At 43.5% G+C, this 21,815-nt stretch overlaps 1 protein-coding gene across 1 annotated transcript in view; it reads left to right on the top strand.

The window, feature by feature from the left end:
- The window catches only part of EFCC1 (EF-hand and coiled-coil domain containing 1), a 219,553-nt gene extending 217,944 nt beyond the window's left edge, over nt 1-1,609 (top strand). Inside the window, exon 8 of the mRNA XM_088482467.1 lies at nt 578-1,609. Coding sequence (XP_088338593.1) covers nt 578-711 — 134 coding nt within the window. The 3' untranslated portion in view covers nt 712-1,609. The remainder of the gene's footprint in view (nt 1-577) is intronic.
- Nucleotides 1,610-21,815: the final 20,206 nt, after the last annotated feature.

Below are 21,815 nucleotides of genomic sequence, written 5' to 3'. Positions count from 1 at the left end.
TAGTGCTGCAGGACTGCGCATTCATAAATGATGCTTGGGGCTCATAGACACAGCCGCCTCCCTGCCCCTGTGGTAAGTCTTTACCATCACTGCAGATAGGGATAAATGAAAATGGTGACTGTATACTGTACGTGACCATTCAATATGCCAGCTGGACAGACATGGAAAGAATACAATAGGACATGTTGCATCCTCTATCCACAATTACCTCAGAAACTCGCTTTTACTTCTACATTCCATTTTTTCTTAGGGGTAAATTTACTAGAATGGGAGTTCTATTAAGAAGTGATGTTGTCCATAGCAACCAATCAGATTCTAGGTATTATCTTCTAGAAGGTGATAGATAAATGAGAAGTAGAATCTGATTGGTTGCTATGGGCAACTTAACTTCTTAATAGAACTCCCTTCTTAGTAAATTTACCCCTTAGGATTCAATGAGCAATTTTCCAGTGCCAGTTGAGCTGCTTTCACCAATCAGTGAATGCAGCTCTGAATCAGTATACTATGGGTCTATCCAGTATGAGCCCCTAATAGGTTACAATTATTACAGTGTTTGGATTTTTTTTCTATTTTCTAGGAAAAGAACATGTTTCCGAAGTCTTGGACATGCTGCAACATGAATTGTCAGTCTGCGAACTGCTTCAGCGCCAACACGAGAAAAAAAGCAATAAAGGGCAGTCACTGGCTAACTCACTAGTCATCTCTTGTTGAGCAATAGCGCCACCTACAGCTCTGCCATAAATATACATCTCAGATGAGCACTAACTAGCTGGATACACAAAGGCTTGAGTGAGTGTTATCAACTCAATTGGATTTGCTGACAAGGATAGACTGATGCTAATCCATCTGCCTCAAGCTGCTTTCCAGTATCTGAATCACACAGTGTCAATGCAAAGCACTCTGGGTAGTCAAACAAATGAGCGTATTAAACATTTTCATTTGTTGACATAGATAAAAAATAATTTATACTATTATACCTGCAGGTGCTGTGTGCTCCTGAAAAGAGCTCATCATTCAGCGCTGCCAATGATAGTCATGTGGGGAACAGCGATGGTAAATTGGAATATTTTCCAGATTAAAATGAAAACACAGCAATAAAAATGATGTATTTCTCAGGCTAGTAGTGACAGTCTGTAATATTGCAGTGAGGACATCAAAGCTAATAAACTTATGGTTCAACAATTTACACATCCCGGACTAACGCTGGCGACTAAGCGTGCCGTACGATGACCAGATCAATAAATCTTACAAATCATTCTGTTTGGGGCATTGAAGCCGCATCTGATGGATCAATGGAAAGCTAACATGATATGTCACTTTGGGCTTGTCATGTGTGTTATATCTGAATCTGTAGATGAAGTGAAATGTCCTGTACAAAGCTCTAGCTTTCTATAAATGGGTACATCTTTGCATAAGTCTATGTATGTCATTTAAATATTCCAGTTATATTTCCTAGGTACAGCAACTCAAGTGGGTTTAGCAAAGCTATAGGATATTTTGTAGAAATATATTTATATCTGACAGATTGTTAGATCTTAGTTTGGATATATTAGATTATATATAACCTGATGTTTGAATTAAAAAAGGTTAATAAAGAACATTTTTCATTCTCATGTTTCCATGAAGTTATTAAAAAAAAAACCCCAAAAAGTGCTGCATAAATATATTTAGAGAGTGTACTACACATAAACATTAAAGATATTATGGAGTATATTTACTAAAAAGCAGGTTTTTAGAAGTGGAGATGTTGCCCATAGCAACCAATCAGATCTACTTAACATTTATCTAGCACCTTCTAGAATATAATAGCTAGAATCTGATTGGTTGCTATGGGCAACATCTCCACTTCTAAAAACCAGCACTCTAGTAAATACACTACCGTTCAAAAGTTTGGGGTCACTTAGAAATTTCCTTATTTTTGAAAGAAAAGCACTGTTTTTTTCAATGAAGATAACATTAAATTAATCAGAAATACACTCTATACATTGTTAATGTGGTAGATGACTATATTAGCTGCAAACGTCTGGTTTTTAAAGGAATATCTACATAGGTGTATAGAGGCACATTTCCAGCAACATCACTCCAGTGTTCTAATTGTACATTATGTTTGCTAAGCGCGTTGGAAGACTAATGGATGATTAGAAAACCCTTGAAAACCCTTGTGCAATTATGTTAGCACAGCTAAAAACGGGTTTGCTCATTAGAGAAGCTATAAAACTGGCCTTCCTTTGAACTAGTTGAATATCTGGAGCTTCACATTTGTGGGTTCGATTATTTTCTCCAAATGGCCAGAAAAAGAGAACTTTCATGTGAAACTCGACAGTCTATTCTTGTTCTTAGAAATGAAGGCTATTCCATGCGAGAAATTGCCAAGAAACTGAACATTTCCTACAACAATGTGTACTACTCCCTTCAGAGAACAGCACAAACCAGAGTAGAAAGTGTGAGGCCCAGGTGCACAACTGTGCAAGAATACAAATACATTAGAGTCTCTAGATTGAGGACTCACAAGTCCACAACTGGCAGCTTCATTAAATGGTACCCGCAAAATGCCAGTGTCAACGTCTACAGTGAAGAGGCGACTCCGGGATGCTGGCCTTCTAGGCAGAGTGGCAAAGAAAAAGCTATATCTGAGACTGGCCAATAAAAGGAAAAGATTAATATGGGCAAAAGAACACAGACATTGGACAGAGGAAGATTGGAAAAAAGTGTTATGGACAGACAAATCGAAGTTTGAGGTGTTTGGATTACACAGAAGAACATTTGTGAGACGCAGAAAAGTTAAAAGATGCTGGAAGAGTGCCTGACGCCATCTGTCAAGCATGGTGGAGGTAATGTGATGGTCTGGGGTGATTTGGTGCTGGTAAAGTGGGAGATTTGTACAAGGTAAAAGGTATTTTGAATAAGGAAGGTTATCACACCATTTTGCAACGCCATGCCATACCCTGTGGACAGTGCTTGATTGGAGCCAATTTCCACCTCCAACAGGACAATAACCCAAAGCACACCTCCAAATTATGCAAGAACTATTTAGGGAAGAAGCAGGCAGCTGGTATTCTGTCTGTAATGGAGTGGCCAGCGCAGTCACCAGATCTCAACCCCATTGAGCTGTTGTGGGAGCAGCTTGACCGTATGGTACACAAGAAGATCCCATCAAGCCAATCCAACTTGTGGGAGGTGCTTCAGGAAGCGTGGGGTGAAATTTCTTCAAATTACCTCAACAAATTAACAGCTAGAATGTCAAAGGTCTGCAATGCTGTAATTGCTGCAAAAGGAGCATTCTTTGACGAAAGCAAAGTTTAAAGGACAAAATTATTATTTCAAATAAAAATCATTGTTTCTAACCTTACCAATGTCTTGACTATATGTTCTATTCATTTTGCAACTCATCTGATAAAACACGAAATTGTCTGGGTGACTCCAAACTTTTGAACGGTAGTGCATATTCCTATAAACCTGAATCAGAGGACCACAGTATTGCGATGTTCCTGATCAGTGATCTCACTTGCTTGACATGCTGCAGCCATTTGGGGGGAGGAGCGGGGGAAGTGATGGAGACTGCTATACAAAACGAGGGTGATGACTGCGAGTATCACGAGCGATGTTCGTGATGCTGACCTGGTGCTGCATCTTTGGACGCAGGCGTCGGATCTACGATGTCAGCAAGAGGCGTCTTTTTCCTTCAGACGCCTCTGCAGGCATTAGAGATGTGCGCTGATTCCCTTGTTTTGGTTTTCGTTTTGGATCTGGATTAATCATCATGTTTCGGTTTTGGTTATGGATCTGGATTTAAAAAAAAAATGATAAAAAATTTTTAAAAACAGCTAAAATCATGTAATTTTTGCAATCCAAAATCTGAAATTTGGGTTTAAAACCCGAATTCCAAACCGCTGGAAGATCAGAACCACGACTTGGATTTATTTGGATCTCCTCAGGAGATTAGAACCACGACTCTGATCTGTCTGTCTGTCCGAATTCAAGTGGATTCGGATTTCTGCAGAACCGAACTGCATATCTCTAGAAGATATTAGCATAATTTAGCTGTAGCAGCTGTGACAACCTTCGCAGCTGCTACTGATTACCGTGATACTCTAAAGGCCTCCATACACCTACGTGATTTCTAGACGATCACACGATTTTCGACTCGACATACGTACAGTCTTGTAGAAATTGTGCATTTTTTCATTTGATGTGCGCTCCCGTGGTCCTTCAATCATATCTTATGATCATATCTGCAGCACTTATGTTCCATCGTATCGTGTTCAGAACGTGGCATTTTTTTTTATGCGATCCATCGTGTGGCAATACAGTCATTTCAATGACTGTTTGCTCCTATTCCCTAATAAGCGCGTGAGGCACAGGATCGATCATATGACTGATCCTGTGCAAAGAAAAAAAAAAAAAGGGGCCAACGGAACTGCAGGGTAATCGGATGTAAAACGGATCGGAAGCTGATCGTGTAGGTGTATGGGCCCTATAAATCAAGCCCTATGGCACAATCTATGTTGGAATCTCCCTAAGTGTGACATTCATTTTGTGGCTTTCAAATAGTCCATACGGACTGACCAGCAAAGTACAAATCTTTACTATCAAGAGTCTAAAAACTATTTTTGTTTTGCAGGAAATCTTTCATTTGAAAACTTGCAGATTATTTTTTTGAATTGATTCCAAAAAGTTTGCAGAGCATTCGCCTGCCAGATGCTTCAAAATCAGGTACAGCCCTGAAGCTGAATTTATTTCTGGAAAATAATTTTCTATTTACACTTCTAAGAACTATAGCACTGATCTCCACACACTAACAATTTTTTGGATTGATGTGGAACACATAGCCTGTTTATTCTGGGCTTCAGGCGGTGTGCACCTGTCAGAGATAGTGAAGGGGATTTCACCTGCCGAGCTCTGGGCTTGAACTGCCTGTCTTGTTCTGGCATATCAGCGGCAGGGAGCACTTCCTTCACTAGCTCAGGTCACGTTTCTCTCCGCACAGTCCCATATCTCCCAGTGTAGTGACCTTGAATTGTACAGGGAACATGATCCAATTTAATCTGTATTCATAAGCCATGTCCAGTGGGAGTTTTGTCCTCTCTAGATTGTTCTACATATAAATGAACCTTCCTGTGTTTGCAACAGAGAATTCAGTGGAGGTAAATCTAGTTGTAGTTATGAGGATACAATTAAACATGAATTGGCAACGACCCTTTATCATATCAGAAAGTGAGACCTCAGCCATGGGACTGCAGGTATCTTGCTCAGAGAATTGGATAGCAATAAGGGAAGAGTAAACGGATAACCTCTTACTTTTCTCATCCAGCGCCTTTTGTCTTCAGCTACAAGGAATGCATTTGATTGTGTAGTCAATTAATGAAGATAAAGGAGGAGTAAAAGTTAAAATCTACCGAACAACCATGATGCCAAGTTTCACCTGAAAACAACCCGGCTGACCCAAGAAAGCATTTCTGCGGCATGAGCCAAACTTGCACCATCTAAGGAAAGGACTGATAACAGACTTGCCCGCCTATGGGTATTCAATTGCATGCTCGTAGCATTGATTTAAAAAACATTTGGACAATGATTAGTACTAGACCTGTGCCCAGGGACGTCGGAATGATTATATGTTGGGGGGGGCAATATATTATTTAATTTTAGCACACACCACTCCCTTCTGCACCCCTTCCTTCAACTTACCAGGGGCGCCGTGAGGGGGGGGGGAGCGAGTACAGATTACCCGGGCCCGGGCTTCCTGAGGCCCCCACTCCACTGGCGCCTTTCAAATGTTTGCCGGGCCCCGTTCCAATGCATTTGCCTGTGCCTAAATAATTATATCTGTCCTATATGTGGTAATGCTCTTTTTGTGACTATTGTGAGTATATATTAACATGACATATATACACATTTAAAGTTTAATTCCATTTTCCAAAAAATTAGTTTAAATGAAATAATCCATCCATCTTAACCTGAATTGCTATGACCTCTCCCTTTAATCATTTGCTGCACAAGGACTTTGCAATGTTACATCGGTAGGTTAAAGTGGCACAAGCAGGACACTGGTCACTGCACTATTGAACCTTGGTGCGGGAGTTACAAGCACTCCACTGTATGGACACCAAGTCACTTCGTGAAGATTTGTATCTGTGAATAATACCCTATGATATACTGTTTGAGCCTCCAGACATGCCAGTTCTTATCTCTTCTCTGTACCCTGTACTATGGCAAATCCCCTGTATTACACTTTCATGATCAAATAGGAAGCCTTGCTGGGCCCTAAATGGATGAGTAGATCCTAATCTAAAATAAAATGATCCAGAGTATGCCAGGACAGCTTAACGAATTGAGTTGGCCTGTGTGCAAAAGTAGTCATTGCCCATCAACCGCACTGTACGTGACAAGGGGAGAATGCTAAGAGGACATATTTTAAATACTGTATGTCCTTCCCTCTCCTCCGTTGTCATACAGGTTCCCACAGAATTCTCTCCCTGCCATATGTGACAAAACTACCTGCCCCAGAGCTTCCTACATTGAATATTCAGTGTGTGTATGTATATATATATATATATATATATATATATATTGTGGTGAGAGGGGGTGTCTCTCACTTGAATTGCCCACATTTCTGTGGGAACAGCTCCCTCCAAAGGAGTCTAGAGTGAGGCTTGTCCGTTTTGCAGCAGCAAGGAAGATTTGGAACTCCGGATTTTCACAGTTGCACAAACCAAGCTGGAATCGTCACTGGAGAACAGGATGAGTTTAAAACTCTCATCTGCCCACTGCTATGGGCACTGATGCCAGCAAGCGGCCAGTTTGTAGGCCAAAGTTCTATAGTACTAGGGGCTGATGTTTGGCTATGCTGGAAGAGCATGGCAGATTGTGGATGCAGGCCATTGCAGCAAATTGACCTCTAAGCACTGGAAGTTCTGAGACATTGTTTACTTGTATTATATGCCTATGTGTCCAGGCCTAAGCCTGTGCACGATAAAGTGCAGTGTCTACTGCTATTAAAGTCACTGCTTTCCAGAGTACCTGCCTGTCTTGATTCTTCATTTCTACACCCCATGTTACATTTGGTGGCCCATACAGGGAAACTGCACTGCTGTGTCGCAGCGCAAACGCCAGAATGTCTCCGGCATGGTAAAGGATCTGGCATGGTAGAACATTCGGTATATGTAAGTAAGGTTGTCGAACCAGAAAAAACGCACTTATATTAAGGACACTGTGTAACTTGCTGTGCAAAAGCTGTTTTGTGTGTCTATTGAAAAAAAAAGTTACTTTCCTTTTTTTTTCTACTGAGATGCTTAAGACTTGTCAAATGCTCCAGGTGTTGATTGCAGGCTGTGTAATTAAAGTTCACATGCTGTTTGAACAGAGCAAGGCTTACATACTGAGTTTCAAATAACCACTGCATTGCTGGGGGGGAAAAAGCAGTATTTTCTTTTTCTGTGTTAATCCTTGATAAATATATCTCTTTCAGCAATGTAATACTTATTTGTGTAAACTGACTTGTCATTGCACTTATTTAAAACCGCTTAAGTTCTTACATATGCCTCCCTCTGTAAAAACTATAGTAAATTTGTTGCCCTCTCCAAGAGACAGAGGAACAAATGTTGCACCTGGTAACCCAGTCAGTGGGCACGACAGGTGCAGGGCATTTAAAGAAAATGTCTGCCTCAGATGACCCAGAGGCATATTTGCTGATATTTGAGAGGGTGGCACAGCGCTTAAAGTGGCCAGCAGATACTAGGGCTGATAGACTTGCCACTTATCTCACTGGTGAGGCTCAGAAAGCTTATGCTGATTTGTCCTCTACTGATGCAGATAAATATGACTTAGTTAAAAGTGCCATTCTAGCCTGGTCAGTTCTCACTCCTTCTGGGAAAGCGCAGCGCTTCCACGAATGGGTCCTATTACCAGGGGTCCCAATTCGGAAGCAGGTGGCAGACAGGGGCAAAGTTGGCTCCAGCCAGAAAAACGCACTGCTGATCAGATTGTAGAGAGGGTGGTTGTAGACCAGTGTATAAGAACCCTAGGGTGGAATATGCAGCCCTGTGTCATACACGCTGATCCTCAGATATTAGAGGAATTAATGACAGTATTGCAGTGGTATGAGACCGCAGGAAATATGACAAAGATGCCAGAAAAGAAACCAGGGAATGGGTGACCCATTAAGATGACACCCCATTGGCCTGTGACACTGACTGTCACCCCTCCTCAAGGAAACACAGCTAGAGATGCCATGGTTGTTTGCTATGAGTGCGGAGGGCCAGGTCATGTAAGGCGGGACTGTCCCAGAAAAACAGAGCTTATGGAGTGTGGGGTTGCTAGTATGGGGGTTACGTACCCCACTTTTTGCACAATGATACCCCTGGTTTTCAAGAGGTGGAAGCCTTAGTTTGCAATAATCAGGATGTGTTTTCTTCCCTGCAAGGGCACACTGCCTTAATAGACCACGAGATAAATACACCTGAAGGAGTGGTCGTAGAGCAGCGACCGTATCACATTCCTGAGGTGCAGCTACTAACTGTCTGGCAAGAAGAAAGTCCGGACCCTATACTTGTCGCATTGGCTCTTTGAGGGATACGTTGTCTACAGAGTGGTGGGGAAAAGTACAACCCAGCATCTGTAAGAAACAAAGTCTTTGTTCATAGCTTGATTTAAGTCTTTCAACTGATATCCTTGCTGGTGGAATTTATCTCACATTTGCTCCATCTGTTGTATTGCTTCACTTTCATTACTAACAATGCGACATATCAGTAGGAACTGAGAATACGGCAGTCCCCTGTTCAGTGCCATGGGATGGTAACTAGCAGCATGAAGAAGCGAGTTTCTATCAGTACCTTTGGTATATAAGTTAGTATCCATTAGGGATGAGCAGGTTCGGTTGCCTGAGAACCGAACTCGCCAGAACTATGGTGATCTGAGGCAGATCCGAGTTGTCTCGGGTTTTTCCACCTGACTCGGACCTGAAAATGAGCCAAAATGTCATCATCCCGCTGTCCGAATCTCGCGGGTTTTGGACTTTGTAAAGGTCCCGTGATCGCCGCCATTGTTGTTGTTGCATGCTGATGCTGTGCATAGGGGCTGGCTACTGTTGTCCATATGGGGGCTGGCTGTTGTCCTGTCCATAAGGGCTGGCTGGCTGTTGTCTATAGAGGGGCTGGCTGTTGTCCTGTCCATAGGGGCTAGCTGGCTGGCTGTTGTCCTGTCCAAAGGGGCTGGCTGTTGTCCTGTCCATAGGGGCTGGCTGGCTATAATGCTGTGTTGTCCAGGGGGTGCTCTGTCCTTCAGGGGTGCTCATCACCTACCCCCAGTGTGAAAAAAATGATAAAAATTAGTGTTAGTCACACTTGTCATCATTGCAGGGGTGCTGTGCTGCTGTCTGTTAAGGGGCTGCTGCCTCTTACAGGGGTTCATCCCAGTGTTAAAAAAAAAATAATAATAATTTTTGTGTGGCGTGGTAGCCACACCTGTCATCGGCGTAGGTGTGCAGGGGTACTGTTCTGCAGTCTGTCAAGGGGCTGCTATTTCTTTCAGGGGTTCATCCCCAGTGTTCAAATAAAAAAATAATAAAAAATTTTTGTGTGCATGTCAGCCACACTTGTCATCAGTGTAGGTACGCAGGGGTGTTGTGCTCCTGTCTGTCAAAAGGCTGCTGCCCAAAAAATTAATAATTTTTTTTGTGTGTGTGTTAGCCACACCTGTCATCAGCGTAGGTGCGCAGGGGTTCTGTGCTGCTGTGTGTCAAGGGGCTGCTGGCCCAAAAATAGAAAAAACTATTTTTTTGTGTGCGTGTTAGCCTCACCAGTCATCGGCGTAGGTGCGCACGGGTGCTGTGCTGCTGTCTGTCAAGGGGCTGCTGTCTTTTTCAGTAGTTCACCCCCAGTGTTCAAATGAAAAAAAAATAATAATTTCTGTGTGCGTGTTAGCCACACCTATCATCGGCATAGGTGCGCAGGGGTGCTGTGCTGCTCTCTGTAAAGGGGCTGCTGGCCCAAAAATAAATAAACACATTTTTTTGTGTGTGATTGTTTGCGTAGTGAGTATGTAGGACAATCACATGACCGGAAAGCAGGATCCACATACCAGTCTTGTAGCTGCCGGCAGCAGTCATGATGACGATGCAAGGCCGTCAACGTCATCTATAAAGGCCGATGTACCAGGGCTTAAATCAGTCCAAATCGTCAGGCTAAAAAAAAAATCAACGTTTACCCTGTTAAAGCAAAAAAAAATGTAAAGCTAAGTCAGCTTTAGAGAAACAAAAAAATGGCAATATGCCATTCACTACACAAAGTGGCAAGGAAAGGATAAGGCATTGGTCTGTATTTATGATGACTGATGATTTTAATGATAATTTAAGCCCCTCTGCTTGAAGGAGAGGTACAAAAAAAAATTGTTAAGACGATTAAGACACCGGAACCAACTGTGTGCTCTGAAAAATCAAAAATCCCTGAGGAGAGTGCAAGTGTGTACACTATTGCCATGTGTGAGCCTGACCTTTCTAGTAATACTGTACTTGAAGAGGATCCTTTTTCCACCATTTCTGTGCCTTCTGATGTAGAACTCGAGGATGCTTCTGTGGAATAAATGAGGAGGATGAGGAGGGTATTTCTCTAGTTGGCGATAACAACAAGGATGAGGAGGATGTTGATGATGATGAGGATGTTGAGGGCAAGGATATTTGTGTAAAAACTGTAAATCAAGCAACAGTTGTTGCCCATGGTGGGAAAAATCCCATTGTTGCCATGCCTGGGCAAAGGACAAAAAAATCCACTTCCATTGTGTGGAATTATTTCCACCCAAATCCGGAAACCTTTGCCAAGCCATTTGTAACCATTGCCAAATAACAATGAGTAGAGGTAAGGATGTTAACCATCTTGGAACCTCTTCCCTGTTACATCACTTGCAGCGCATTCAGCAAATTGGAAAGGGTATTTCACATTCTAAAACTTTGGGGACAAAAAAACGAACAACAATCAGTTCAGTGTCACCTAGCTGCTCCCTTCTATCTGGATCCAAGCGCCAGCAATCTCCATCACCAATACCTGCATCATCATCAACATTCTCATTCATGATTGGAAGTAGTCCTGCATCCAATTTCATAAACATGACTGACTCCTCTCCTATCTGTGATTCCTCAGAAGGATCCTTGAGTGCTATGCCTGTTGCTGCTGCTGGGGGTGGATCTTCATCCCAGACAGGAACCAAAAAGACTACTGCTAGTAGTAATTTTAAAAAACAATTGACTATTAAACAGTCTTTTGATAGAGGAAGTAAGTATAACAGCTGTCACCCAGTTTCACTGCGGATCACTGATGCCATGACGGTTGTGCTAGTATTAGTTGGTGAAATAATAAAAAATGAGGGTGATAGTGTGGAGGAAGTGCAAAAGAAAGATAAGGGGGAAATTTGTGTCCTATCTGACGCTAATGAGGATGTTGATGATGAGGATGTGGTTTTCATAAATCAGCCACCAGTGGCAGCAGTTCTGGCTCATGATAGAAAGAAAGCCAGAAAAGCCATGTCTTGGGTGTGGAATTATTTTAATCTAAATTCTGACAACAGTTGTGAAGGCATCTGTTCCATTTGTAAAGCCAAAGTTAGCAGAGGAAGGGACGTTAACCATCTAGGCACCTCCTCCCTGTTACGTGATTTGCAGAGAGTTATTGCAATTTGTTTAACAAAATTATAACAATTTGTAAATTAATAAAAAGCAGTCCACTATCAGCTACCAGCAGTTTGGACCAGCACATGCAATCTCCACCACTTATTGAAGGTAGTCCTTCCAAAAAATGTTTTGTGGGGACCCAAACAAACCAAGGAGTTCAGCCACAAAAGTGTCAATCCTTGTTGCTAAAGTGCTTGGTTTGATAAACTGCATGTCCTTTTTAATATCTCACATAAGAGTGGGTGGGAGGGACAATTCCAACTTGCACCTCTTTTCTTTAAATTTTGCACAATTTGGGGCATTGCCGACTGACATTATTATAGTTTATTAAACTGCCATCCTGTCTGCCACTGCTGTGTGGCAATGTTTCATAGATGTCCTATATTTTTTTAAACTGCTGTGCATTGTGTCACTATATTGGTGAAAAATAATGAAATCAATATTGTGAGCTGTGAGGTGGTTAAAAATGCATGGAAATGCCTGAAAATTATTGTTATTAAGGTTAGTAATACTGTAGGAACAAAAATAGGCCCAAATGATGTGGTTTTAGCTGTTTATATCATTTTTTGGAAATAATACAGATCCAAAACCAAAACCAAAACCTAAAAACTAAACACCAAGGAAAAAGATCCAAAACCAGATCCAGCTCCAAAACCAGGGGAGATACAGAGCCAAAACCAAAACACAGGGGATATCCATGGAATTCCCGTTCCAGCTAATTTCGACATCAAGATAGTGTATCACGTTGGTATCAAACTCCCATGTAAATTTGAACATATGATGGAGTGAATTAATTTTATCCATAACTTTAATAAAGTCATTTGATGTACCGGTCCAAATCACCCAAATGCCGTCAATATAACAAATAAAAAATATTAGATTTTAGAAAAATCAGGATTATCAAAAAACAGCAATTTTTCAATCTTAAACATATAAATGTTAGCTAGTGAGGGAGATACGTTTGAGCCCATGCTGCAGCACTGTAACTGGAGAAAAAAATTTCTGTCAAAGTAGAAATAATTTCTACCCAATGTTAAATCCAAGAAAAATTCCACTTTAAGTCCAGAGTAATTCGAGTGAGATGAAAGATATTCATACATGGCTGTTAGACCCTCCTGATGTGGGATGCTCGTATATAAATTCACAACGTCTATGGTACATAGTAGTAAATTGGAAGGTAAATTTGATAATTGTTTTAACTTCACCAATAGGGATGTAGTATCTTATAAAAAGTACGGTTCCTGTTGAATAAGCGGTTGAAGATGGAAGTCAAGGAAATTTGATATTGACTGATAAAGTGAATCACGGGCCGAAATTATTGGTCTGCCCGGGGGTGAGGCAAGGTTTTTATGAATTTTAGGGAGTGAGTACAAAAGGGGGACCACAGGATGTTCTGTTGTAAGCACCGACTTTTCAGTGATGTAATTTAGTTGCACTGCTTCATGAAGTACAGTATATCATCCAGCTCTTGTCTCTGATCCAACTTGGATGAGAAGACAGGCTTTTATATACCTCAGTGTCGTTCAATTGTCTATATATGTCACTACAGTACGCAGTTGTATCTTGTAAGTGCCACCCTTATCTGCGGGGTGTATCACAATCGAATGATCCTCACTGAGTGATTTTAAGGCATGCTGTTGACACATTGGTAAGTTAGGGAAATATTCATAGGTATTGTCGGATGCATTTAGCACTTCTTGATCTACCATATGAGTAAAACACTGAATTGAGGCATTTGAGGATTGGGAATCAAAAAATTATTTCTTTTTGACAGGGCACTCTTTTGTATATATGATGTTACTGGAGGCTTCACCAAAGTGTTCCTTTAGTTTTAAGTTTCTATTAAATCTCCACAGTTCTACTTTCTAATTAAATGCGTTGAATTTGTTCGTGGGTACAAAAGATAGTCCATGATTTAATAAGTCAGTCTTGGCCGAAGTAATAATATGCGAGGACAGATTCACTACTAGGTTCTCTGTTTGTAGGATCTTTTTCCTCTGATTCTGACCCCCACGTCTCATATGTTGCCTCTTCGTAGGCCACGTGTGGCCCGGGTGCTAACCCCTAAAAGGGGTTTCTGGGTACATGGAGTGCTATCCTCAGGGCCGCCATCAGGGGGGGACTGCTGGGACTAGAGTCCCGGGCCTGGTCAAAAAGGGGGCCCGGCCGGCAGCGGAGTAGATAAGCTCCGGGGGCATTTTGAAAGAGGCGCCGGCCATGAGCCAATCGTAGCTGGCGGACCGGCAGCCAATTGGGAGCAGCCACAGCGGCGGCTCCTGATTGGCTGCCAGTCCGCGAGCTCCGACTAACTCGCAGATGGCACAAAATTCGAATGCTGATGCCTCTCAGTCCCTGGGCCCTGTCTCTGTGCGGGTGAGACCATGAGCAGCAGCCAGTCTGGCAACAGCCAGCGGGGAGGGGGGCAGGGCCAGGAGGAAAGCATCCGTAGGAGCAGCAGCGGGGGAGGCAGCAGCAGCAGCGAGGAGAGAACCTACTTGCTACAGCCACTGTAAAGAGGAAGTGCTCAGACGGGCAGGAGAGGCTGCAGGGGATCCCACTTCCCATCTAGGTACATATACTCCTGCTTTCCCACCCTCCCCCTGTTTTCCCACTTTTACCTTCTCTCCCACCCTCCCCCTGCTCTCCCATTTTTACCCTCTCTCCCACCCTCACCCTGCTTTTACACTTTTATCCTGCTCTCCCACCCTCCCCCGCTCCCCATGCTATCCCACTTTTACCCTCTCTCCCACCCTCACTCTGCTCTCCTACCCTCACCATGCTCTCCCACTTTTACCCAGCTCTTCCACCCTCCGCATGCTCTACCACCCTCACCCTGCTCTCTCACTTTTACCATTTCTCCCACTCTCACCCTGCTCTTCCACTTTTACCCTCTCTCTCACCATCACCCTGCTCTCCCACTCTCACCCTGCTCTCCCACTATTACCCTCTCCGCCACCCTCACCTTACACTCCCACCCTCACCCTGCTCTCCCACATTTACCCTCTCTCCCACCCTCCCCCTGCTCTCCCACTTTTACCCTGCTCTCCCACTTTTACCCTGTTCTCCCACATTTACCCTGCTCTCCCACCCTCATCCTTTTCTCCCACTTTTACCCTTTCTCCCACTCTCACCATGCTTTCCTACTTTTACCCTCTCTCCCACCCTCACCCTGCTTTCCTACTTTTACCCTCTCTCCCACTCTCCCCTGCTCACCCACTTTTACCCTCTCTCCCCCCTCCCCCTGCTCACCCACTTTTACCCTGCTCTACCACTTTTACCCTCTCTCCCACCCTCACCCTGCTTTCCTACTTTTACCGTCTCTCCCACCCTCCCCTGCTCACCCACTTTTACCCTCTCTCCCATCCTCCCCTGCTCACCCACTTTTACCCTGCTCTACCACTTTTACCCTCTCTCCCACCCTCACCCTGCTTTCCTACTTTTACCCTCTCTCCCACCCTCCCCTGCTCACCCACTTTTACCCTCTCTCCCACCCTCCCCTGCTCACCCACTTTTACCCTGCTCTCCCACCCTTCCCCTGCTCTCCCACTTTTACCCTGCTCTCCCACTTTTACCCTCTCCCACCATCCCTTCTCTCCCACTTTTACCCTGCTCTCCCACTTTTATCCTCTCTACCACCCTCACCCTACACTCCCACCCTCACCCTGCTCTCCTACTTTTACCCTGCTCTCCCACCCTCATCCTGCTCTCCCACATTTACCCTCTCTCCCACCTTCCTTCTGCTCTCCCACTTTTATCCAGCTCTCCCACTTTTACCCTATCTCCCACCCTCACCCACTCTCCCACCCTCCCTCTGCTCTCCCACCCTCACCTTGCTCTCCCACTTTTACCTTGCTTTCACACCCTCACCCAGCGCTGTCACTCTCAATTCTATATTATAGATTAACATGTTATAACACCTACCTCCACAGCCCATACTTTCATCTTTTTTTTAAAACTGGTTTACGCACCAATGCCAAACCTCTGCTATAGCTCCACCCACATCCACAGCAATGCCCATCTCTGACAAACTGCCCCCCATCCCAAATGGGGGCCTTGCCTATTTTGACAGTCCCAGGCCTCACAATCTCTGATGGCAGCCCTGGCCATCCTGATCGCTTTGGGAGGTGTTGTTTCCACTTGATGCATCAGTCTTAGCTGTATATGGTTTAGTAAAGCCTCTTTTATACTGGATTCGGTATATATATATATATATATATATATATCTATACAGTCAGGTGCATTAATATTGGGACATTGCCAGAATTTTCATATTTTGGCCTCTATTCACCACCACAAAGACTTTGAAATGAAACAAACAAGTTGTGCTTTAACTGCAGACTTTCAGATTTAGTTTGAGGGCAATTACATCCAAATCAGGTGAACGGTGTAGGAATTACAACAGTTTCTATATGTGCCTCCCACTTTTTAAGGGGCCAAAAGTAATGAGACAAACTAAACAATCCTAAATCTAACTTTCATTTTTTAATACTTTGTTGCAAATGCTTTGCAGGCAATTACAGCCTGAAGTCTGGAACGCATAGACATCACCAGATGCTGGGTTTCATCCCTGGTGATGCTCTGCCAGGCCTCTACTGCAAATGTCTTCAGTTCCTGCTTGTTCTTGGGGCATTTTCCCTTCAGTTTTGTCTTCATCGAGTGAAATGCATGCTCAATCGGATTCAGGTCAGGGGATTGACTTGGCCATTGCATAACATTCCACTTTTTAGCCTTAAAAAACTATTTGGTTGCTTTTGCACTGTGAAGCACCGTCCAATGAGTTCTGAAGCATTTGACTGAATATGAACATATAATATTGCCCGAGACACTTCAGAATTCATTCTGCTGCTTTTGCCAGCAGTCACATCATCAATAAATACAAGGGAACCAGTTCCATTGGCAGCCATACATGCACACGCCATGACACTACCACCACCATGCTTCATTGATGAGGCGGTATGTTTTGGATCATGAGCAGTTCCTTTCCTTCTCCATACTCTTCTCTTCCCATCACTCTGGTACAAGTTGATATTTGTCTCATCTGTACTTAGGATGTTGATCCAGAACTGTAATGGCTTTTTTAGATGTTGTTTGGCAAACTCTAATCTGGTTTACATCTTGTGGTGAACTCTCTATATTCACTCTTGTGAAATCTTCTCTTGTTTGTTGACTTTGACACATATACATGTACCTCCTGAAGAGTGTTCTTGATTTGGCCAACTGTTGTGAAGGGGTTTTTCTTCACCAGGGAAATTATTCTTCTGTCATCTACCACAGTTGTTTTCCATGGTCTTCCGGGTCTTTTGGTGTTGCTGAGCTCTCCGGTGCGTTCTTTCTTGTTAAGAATGTTCCAAACAGTTGATTTGGCGACACCCAATGTTTTTGCTATCTCTCTGATGGGTTTGTTTTGATTTTTCAGCCTAATGATGGCTTGCTTCACTGATAGTGACAGCTCTTTGGATCTCATATTGAGAGTCGACATCAACTGATTAAAAATGCAAATGTCACACCTAGAATCAACTCCAGACCTTTTACCTGCTTAATTGATAATGAAATAACGAGGGAATAGCCCACACCTGTCCATGAAATAGCTTTTGAGTTGATAGTCCCATTACTTTTGGCCCCTTAAAAAGTGGGAGGCACATATAGAAACCGTTGTAATTCCTACACCGTTCACCTGATTTGGATGTAATTACCCTCAAATTAAATCTGAAAGTCTGCAGTTAAAGCACATCTTGTTTGTTTCATTTCAAAGCCATTGTGGTGGTGAATAGAGGCCAAAATATGAAAATTCTGTCAAAGTCCCAATATTTATGCACCTGACTGTATATATCTGTCTATCTGTCTGCAGTGCTATGTATGTTTTTATTTTGATTTTTTGTCACCCCTCAGTGCCAGTGGAGGAGGGAGGGCCCTTACACGAATTTGCTATTGGGCCCACAATGTTCTAGTTACGCCCCTGGTATGAAACATTAATGTTATATATAAACCTGACAGTTCCTTGGAAAATTTACATTTTCAAGTACAAAAGCCATTATCAGACTTTTTACTGGCGAAGATAAACTTACAATAGAGAAATCAAGTCTCAGGCAAAATACATCCAGCAGGCAGGAAAAAATGACACAGAACAGTAGTTATCCCCTCAGAGAATCAAGAGTACACTGAATACTCATGTCACATTATTGTTGAACAGAGACAGTACAAGCAGAACTGAGGATCCTATCACCTGCAGGACTTTCTGAAGAGAATGTAGCTGGTAAAATGACACAGAGCTTCTCAACGTATCAATTTGTGCATCTATGTTCTGAATAAAGTACTATTACACCTGCAGTCAATAACAGTGAACAGTACTCTAACCAGCCTCAAGCACAGCTCTACAGATTCATTATCAACATTGATATAACAAAAAGCAAATGAAGTGTGAATTTCCAGTCCTGCGCTAAAAGAAAATAAATACCTCAGAATGTTCAGATGAGCTCTTTTCATAATGTACCTGTGTTAAAAGTAGCGGTGTGCACCGGCCACTTCTCGTGTTTTGTGTTTTGGTTTTGGATCTGGATCTTTCTTCGTGTTTTGGATCTGGAGTGGTTTTGCCAAAACCACCCTTCCGTTTTTTGGGTTCTGGGTTTTGGATCTGTATTTTTTTTAAAAAAGCATAAAAACAGCTAAAATCACAGAATTTGTGTGTTTTTCTGCTCCTATGCTATTATTAACCTCAATAACCTTAATTTCCACTCATTTCCAGTCTATTCTGAACACCTCACACCTCACAATAGTGTTTTTATATCCAAAAGGTTGCACTGAGGTAGCTGGATGACTATGCTAAGAGATACGAGTGGGCGGCACAAACACATGGTCCATCTAGGAGTGACACTGCAGTGGCAGACAGGATGGCAGTTTGAAAAACTAGGCCCCAAACAGTACATAATTCAAAGAAAAAAAAGAGGTGCAAGATGGAATTGTCCTTGGGCCCTCCGACCCACCCTTATGTTGTATAAACAGGACATGCACACTTTAACAAACCAATCATTTCAGCGCCAGGGTCTGCCACACGACTGTGGCAGAAATGATTGGTTCGTTTGGGCCCCCACAAAACAAGCTGGCAATTAATCTGTCCCTGCACAAACTGGCTCTACGGAGGCAAGATGTCGTCCTCATCCTCCTCATCCACTGAATCCTCACCCTCTTCAGTGTTGTGTACATCCTCATCCTCACAGAGTATTAATTCGTCCCCGCTGGAATCCACAACCACAGGTCCCTCTGTATGTTCTGGAGGCTGGTCTCCCTGGAAGAGTTGATAATTCATTTTATGAACATCATCTTCTCCACATTTTGTGGAAGCAACCTCCTACGCCTTTCACTGACAAGGTTCCCGGCTGCACTAAACACTCTTTTGGAGTACACACTGGAGGGGGGGCAACTCAGGTAAAATAGAGCCAGTTTGTACAGGGACCTCCAAATTGCTTCTTTTTCCTGCCAGTACAGGTATGGACTGTCTGACATGCCTACTTGGATGCTGTCACCGATGTAATCCTTTAACAGACAGACGCACGCTTGTCGCTGCTGCTTTAAGGATGCAGGTGCGGCTACAGCCCACACATTTCACAAAGACAGAAAAAAAAAGAATTTTTTTATTGTTTGTGGAGCGCACTTTGAGGGTTACACCACCCTTTAACAGACAGACGCACGCTTGTTGCTGCTGCTTTGAGGATGCAAGTGCGACTACAGCCCACACAATTCACAAAGACAGAAAAAAAAAGAAGAATTTTTTAATTGTTTGTGGAGCGCACTTTGAGGGTTACACCACCCTTTAACAGACAGTCGCATGCTTGTCGCTGCTGCTTTAAGGATGCAGGTGTGACTACAGCCCACACATTTCACAAAGACAGAAAAAAAAAGAAGAATATTTTTATTGTATGTGGAGCGCACTTTGAGGGTTACACCACCCTTTAACAGACAGACGCACGCTTGTCGCTGCTGCTTTGAGGACAGTATCATATGCAGTGACAGTAGACTTGTTAGAAATTGTTGGCACGTCCTTCAGTCCGGACCAGATGTCCAAACCGGCCCTTGACTTATGACACAGGCGCACGCTTGGCGCTGCTACTGTGTTGATGCACGTGCGGCTACATCGCACACAAGTCACAAACACATAAAAAAATGTTTTTTTATTTTTTGGAGCACTTTGAGGGTTACACCACCCTTTAACAGACAGACGCACGCTTGTCACTGCTGTTTTAAGGATGCAGGTGTGGCTACAGCCCACACATTTCACAAAGAGAAAAAAAAGAATGTTTTTATTTTTTGTGGAGCGCACTTTGAGGGTTACACCGCCCTTTAACAGACAGACTCACGCTTGTCGCTGCTGCATTGAGGATGCAGGTGGAATCTAGATGGGATTTGGAACCGGGGACACACTACCTCCATCAATTGTCTAAATCCCACTGCACTAATGGCGGATACCGGACGCACGTCTAACACCAACATAGCAGTCAAGGCCTCAGTTATATGTTTTGCTTCAGGATGACTGCTGTCGTACTTCATCCTCATCGCTAGGGACTGTTGGAGGGTCAATTGTTTAGTAAAAGTAGTGGTGTTCCTACTTCCTCTCTGGGATGATGAACAACTCCCAGCAGCAGCAACAGCACTAGGAGGAAGTGGTTCTTGATCTTTCCCTATTTTATTTTTATCGGAGAAAGTTTGGTCCTCCATTTATGTTATATTGATATATACGTGCGGCTAAGGCGCACACAAACACAGAAAATATTTTTTTATTTTTGCTGGAGAGTAGTGCTCTTTGTGGGTTACACCACCCTTTAAGAAATGAGCCAGCCGGCCCTTTACTTATGGGACACAGGCGCACGCTTGGCGTTGCTCCTTTGTTGATGCACGTGCAGCTACAGCCCACACAATTCACAAACACAGAAAATATATTTTTATTTTGTTTGGAGTGCCCTTTGGGGGTTACAGCACCCTTTAACGGACAAGCCAGCCGGCCTTTTACTTATGGGACACAGGCGCACGCTTGGCGCTGCTCCTTTGTTGATGCATGTGCAGCCACAGTGCACACAATTCACAAACACAGAAAATATTTTTTTATTTTGTTTGGAGTGCCCTTTGGGGGTTACAGCACCCTTTAACGGACAAGCCAGCTGGCCCTTTATTTATGGGACACAGGCACACGCTTGGCACTACTTTGTTGATGCACGTGCGGCTACTGCGCACACAATTCACATACACAAAAAAATATTTTTTTTTATTTTGTTTGGAGTGCCCTTTTGGGGTTACAGCACCCTTTAACGGACAAGCCAGCCGGCCTTTTACTTATGGGACACAGGCGCACGCTTGGCGCTGCTCCTTTGTTGATGCACGTGCAGCCATAGTGCACACAATTCACAAAACATAGAAAAAATATTTCTTTTTTTTCCACTTGGGGGGAACACCCCTGACGGACAAAGCACCCCCTGGACAACACTACAGCACCCCTTTAGGACTGGGACACTGCACAGGACTTTGGAGTGGACACAGCCCCTATGGACAACTGACTGCACAACACAGTCCAGCCAGCCCCTCTGGACTTTGAAGTAGTGGACACAGCCCCTATGGACAAAAGCAGCACAGCACAACACAGCCAGCCCCTATGGACTTTGAAGTAGTGGACACAGCCCCTATGGACAACAGCAGCACAGCGCAGCACAGCACAGCACAACACTACTCTGCACTACACTACACTACACAGGCCTGCCAGCCCTAACTCCCACCCTCCCTCTTCACTGTCCACAGCCGATTGAGAAAATGGCGCCGACGCGGGTACCTTATATAGGATCCAAAACCCACGAGGCCCGGAAGGCGGGATGATGACGTTTTGCCTCGATTTCAGATCCGAGTCAGGCGGGAAAAGTCGAGCCTGACTCGGATCAGCCTCGGATCAGGGGGGCTCGGGGTGGTTCGGATTTCAGAAATCCGAACCCGCTCACCCCTAGTTATAAGTAGGGGTGTGCATCGGCCACTTTTCGTGTTTTGTGTTTTGGTTCGTGTTTTGGATCTGGATTGGTTTTGCCAAAACCACCCTTCCGTGTTTTGGGTTCAGGGTTTTGTGTTTTGGATCTGTATTTTTTTGAAAAAAAAGCATAAAAACAGCTAAAATCACAGAATTTGTGGG

The sequence above is a fragment of the Taudactylus pleione genome, unplaced genomic scaffold (assembly GCF_031769625.1).
Source record: "Taudactylus pleione unplaced genomic scaffold, aTauple2 ptg000289l, whole genome shotgun sequence".
In the NCBI taxonomy this organism is placed as follows: domain Eukaryota; kingdom Metazoa; phylum Chordata; class Amphibia; order Anura; family Myobatrachidae; genus Taudactylus; species Taudactylus pleione.
The sequence above is the reverse complement of the archived record's forward strand: the minus strand, read 5'-3'. Positions and strand labels throughout refer to the sequence as shown.